Source organism: Macrobrachium nipponense, chromosome 37 (genome assembly GCF_015104395.2).
Source record: "Macrobrachium nipponense isolate FS-2020 chromosome 37, ASM1510439v2, whole genome shotgun sequence".
NCBI lineage: Eukaryota > Metazoa > Arthropoda > Malacostraca > Decapoda > Palaemonidae > Macrobrachium > Macrobrachium nipponense.
Genome location: NC_061097.1, coordinates 31,704,602 through 31,709,727, shown reverse-complemented (window position 1 = coordinate 31,709,727; position 5,126 = coordinate 31,704,602). Strand labels below are relative to the sequence as shown.

The 5,126-nt window shown below is 36.2% G+C and overlaps 1 protein-coding gene across 1 annotated transcript in view; it reads left to right on the top strand.

Annotated features, from left to right (window-relative positions):
- LOC135209338 (uncharacterized) overlaps nt 1-4,708 on the top strand; it is an 84,826-nt gene extending 80,118 nt beyond the window's left edge. Inside the window, exon 3 of the mRNA XM_064242039.1 lies at nt 4,464-4,708. Coding sequence (XP_064098109.1) covers nt 4,464-4,708 — 245 coding nt within the window. The remainder of the gene's footprint in view (nt 1-4,463) is intronic.
- The last annotated feature ends 418 nt before the right edge of the window (nt 4,709-5,126 follow it).

The window sequence follows — 5,126 nt, the reverse complement described above, 5'->3', positions numbered from 1 at the left end:
ATTCACATTCACAAACAACCCATCAGATCCAGCTCCCGTCTTCCCCTGGGTCCAGAGTAAGACGAGGAAGGAGACTGAGAGAATGATGTTTGTTTTAGGAGGGTCCCGTTGCTTTGCTCCTTTCCCCAGCCAGTTAGGTAGTGACATTTCCTTGGTCGAAGGGATTATTCATTTCTTTCCACAGCCCCGTCCCTCGTGGTCTCGCTTTGAGTTCTTGCGTCATAAAGGTTGTGCTGCCAGGGTCTCTCTCTCTCTACCAGCCCTCCTCTCTCTCTCTCTCATCTCTCTCGTCAGCTAGTATAAATTTCCCTAGACCTCAAGCCATCAAACCCAAAATCCTCTGTTATCCAGGATTTCCAACGACGCCCCTCCCCACCCTTTCACAGACACACAACAAACACATCAACAACACACACAACCACAACACACTCCCTTACTCACGACGCGCCCCCTTTTCCTCCCATCCAACCCGAGGCTAACCCACCCCCACTCCACCAACCCCCGCCCCCCAAACCCCTCTTCCTCTTGATAAATGAACCCAGTAGCTGAATTAATAACCCTAAAATATGAAGCCATAAATACCCGACTCAATTCCCTAAGTAATCTTTCTGTTTCCACGGGAGTTGATAGTTTCTTTGCAGGGGGACAATCTCTCTCCTCTCCTTCTCCGTCCTTTTCTCCTCTCCCTCCTCTTATCTCTTCTATCGTTCGCAAGGTCTCTCAAGGGGGGGGGACTGGTTAGAAGTTCCTACTAAGAGAGAGAGAGAGGGAGAGAGAGAGAGAGTGAGAGAGCTTTATGGATGTATAATTAGGATTTATGTGAAGGCTGTGCACCATGGTTTATTAAGATTTTTTTGATGAGAGAGAGGAGAGAGGAGAAGAGAGAGAGAGATCTCGAGAGAGAGAGAGAGAGGAGAGAGTTTGTGATGAATCAGTTAGTTTTATTCTGAAAGTGGCTCACTCTAGTTATTTATGTTAGATCTGTCTCTCTCCCCATACTTTCATAAAAAATTTCACTAAATGAGGACAAGCGATTTCACCAAAGCCCCCCCCAAAACTAATCATTTTCCTAAAGCTCTCTCTCTCTCTCTTTCTCTCCACTTCACTCCTTCTATCCTCTCTCCTCTCTCTCTCTTTCTCACGACACTAATTTATGCATCTCTGTCTCTCCCTAACTTTTCGAATAGAAAATGTTCACTAAATGAGTGCAACACTATTTCAAAAGCAAAACAAAATCATTTTTCATAAACTTAAAACTCCTCTCTCTCTCACTCACTCTCTCTCTCTCTCTCTTCCTCTCGTTCTGCTCTTCTCCTCTCTCTCCTTCCCATGAATAACATAGAAAAAAGGAAAACGGCAGGAAAAAAGAAAAACGCCCCTACTTTGAAAAATAAAAAAACCACCAGCATGACCAATTAGAAGAGGGACGTTTGAGAGAATGTCCCCAAAACAAGCTCTTTGGGAAAAGACTATTTCCCTAATTGGCAAAACCTTTTCCAGACACCCATGAACAGTTTTTGCTTTCTCGAACTGTTGTCGAAACTGTTGTTTTATCCTTCCTTGGCCGTCTTTGAAATTTCCAAGCCATGGGTTACTGTTTTGTTGATTTTTTTTATTAATCGAATATTTTTGGTAAGCAAAAGCATATTTTTTTTAAGTATTGGGGACAAATCGAGGTTCTAGAAACCCATACTAGCTTAACTAGGGGTCTTTCTACTTGGACGGGTTGAAGTGGTGAAAATGCCAGTCTTTGCTAAAATTGAATTTAACAAATCAAAAACGCAATAACATAAAAAAAAACAAGAGCATTGTTTTTATGAAAAAAAAAACAAACAAACAAAACAAGTAAAGCAAAATACAAATTGCATTAACATCAAATTCATATAAACAAACAAAAGCAAAAATCACCACTTTCATGAAAATCCACAAAACAAAACAAAACATCGAAAGCAATTTATTAAGAAAAGTCGGGCGGCCATAACTTAGAAATTTCACTAGGGGTCTTTTATGTTTGGACAGGTTGCTTAGGTGAATACTAGTCTTTATTAAAAAACTGAAGCTAAATAACAAAACAACTAAACAAAAAACACAAAAAAAAATCATCTTCACGAACAAAAAAAACAAAAGAAAATTAGATAAAGAGAAAAAAATATTAAAACGCAATACAACTAAAGACTACATAAATTGGAAACAACCCAAGGTCTTTGCTAAAATTGAATTGCACATAAAAAAACAAATATACAAACGAAAACAAAATGACCATTTTTCCCCCCCGAGAACAAAAGCAAAACAAAAAACAACCCAAAAAAGTGGGACAAATTAATATGAAAAGCAAGAAACAGAGACATTTACGTCAATATTCCCTGAGTACCCATTACTAGACTTGATTATTAAACATAAAAAAAAACGTAAACAAAAAAACAAAAACAATCATTTTCGAGGTCAAAAGCAAAACAAAACAAAAACAGCAAATTATCTGAAAGTAAACACACAGAACATCTAATGCCAATATCCCTAAGTGGGCCCCAGATCATCACCTAAATGGCTATGTTTACGTCACGTCCCCCCAACATGACGTATAGCAGAAGGCCACCACCATTAACGACCGTTAACATAGCGTTGTCATAGACCAACTTGAACCAGTGGCCCTTGCCAATAAAGACAACACCGTCCGCTTGATAATACAGAGACGAAGGAACGGGTACAGGTATTGGTGATCAAAGTGATCATTTGATGTGTTGGACAGACACGAGAGATTAATTTACAATAAGCATTTTAATTGGGTCTGGAGATTTAGGGATAAACAGGTATCATTATTATTATTATTTTTTTTTTTAGTTACGTTTATTAATTTTAACTAAAGTGGGTTGAATAATATATTAAACTTACGGTCGGTACTAATATATATATTCGGATATATATATATACTATATAATATATAATGATATATAATGTGTGTGTTGGGTGTGTGTGTGTGTGTTGTGTGTGTTGTGTATGTCATATCACATTACCCGTGGATTTCGTATACATACAAACGAGCTAACACAAATATCCTTTAATATCTAATTCGATCTACCTCGGCAAGTTTAATACATATTTTCATATATGTTTAAGAAACCAAAGGGGAAATTTTTTAGGTAGTAAGTGAATTTGTCGGCTCGGCGGGGCGCGAACCCTCCCCGAAACCATACACTCCCTCCCCGGTAACTGTGATACGATTCATATAATGGATACGTGCTGTCCAAAAGCACTACAAACCGCTACCGAAGGTCCGAGGTGGGTTGATGCTGTCACCCAAAATCAACGAATAACCTGAGTGCGCGGACCAGGTATTTGAAGGTGAGAGGACGGCATAAAACTTATAGCCTTTTTCCAGAGGTGGTGTGGGTAAAAGCTTCACTGTCGCACCTTGGATTTGTATGGTTTCGAGGGTTCGCGCCCTGGGAAACTGACAATTCCTCTTATCGCCTAAAAAATTTCCCCTTCGGTTGAAGCATATATGAAAATATATTAATTTCTTCCGAGGTAGAGCGAATTAGATATTAAAGGACCATTTGCAAACTCTATGTATATATTATATATATTAGTACTATATATTATATATATGCTACATATTACACCATATATATACATATATATGTATGTATGTATGTATGTATGTATGCATATTTGTGTATCTGTGTGGGCATATATGAACATGTATACACCAAATAACTGGATATTATATGTACATAAAATGGTATATATGTCAATATATATAGATATATATATTATTATATATATAATACATATAATAATTAAATATATATATATAACTACCATATTATATATGTATGTATATATGTATTATAGAACGTGTGTATAATGAATTATCTATACACATGGCGTTTATATTAGTAAATGGGTGACAAACTTTCACTGCTACTAAACTGTGAAACTATGGAAATTCTTTTTTTTTTTAGGTTTTAACAGTTACCAGAAAATTCCATTTGAGACCAAAATTCAGTTAGACCGAAATATTGACGGGATGTAACCATTTTATAACTTTTATGACAGTTTTTTTTATACAGATGCTATATCTTTTTTTGTTTAGATTTTTGTAACGTAAAACCAAAGAGTAAATCAAATTATCAATTATTCTAGACTGAATTATAATAATAATAATAATAATGATAATAATAATAATAATAATGATAATAATAATAATAATAATAATAATAATAATAATAATAATAATAATACATTTATTATTATTATTACTATTATTATTATTATTATTATTATTATTATTATTATTATTAGACAATTTGAAAAGCTTTGAGCACAATTCTTGTTTTCTGATGCTTCATAATATATATATTGTATGGTTTTACTTTTAGTTTTGTAATTTGAAATTGTGGACAGCCTGGTGTGGCTTGTTCGGTTGTTTCACTTTCCCTCTTGTGTTTTTTGTTTTGTTGAAGCGAGGCGACGTTTGCCGCCCACTTCTTTTCAGAAACAGTTGGGTTCAACACAGCAGCCAAGTCCAGATCTCGACAGCAGCAGGTTTTTTGGTTACTGTTCGCCACTGCTGGTCGAGGATGAGAACACCAGTTGGTTCTTCAGCAGTTTGGAGTATTTGCTCTTAGTAGCAGTGTCTGCTACCAGTTGGAATCCTCTGCTGAAGGATGGATGGTGGTTGAAACATGTCACCAGTGGACAGCAGTAAGACTTTTGTGACGTTCGTCTGATTGGCACATCAGTGGTTTGGGATGCAGTTTGAGTTCGTCGGGGGATTCATCCTCTATCAGTGAGATTATAATTTGATTATTTATACTGCTGGATTTGGGCGTTTTGTTTTTTCATAACATTATTTGAGAGGTAAGTGTAGGCCCAGTTAATTTGCATGTGAGCTAGTTTACTATTGTATTCTGAGCAAGTGTATGGCTCTGGGTGTTTTCATATGTTTGACACGTTTGTATCTTGGTTTTTTTCACATTAGTTTGTGATGTTTCTAGTGTATGGCCATGGTAATTTGTTTTGACATGCATATTGTTATGATTTATGTTTACTGCTTTTGTGCTGTTACTGTAATGCTGCTGTTGGCTGTTATTTTTGTCATGCATTGCTCATTTTTATTTAGCTGA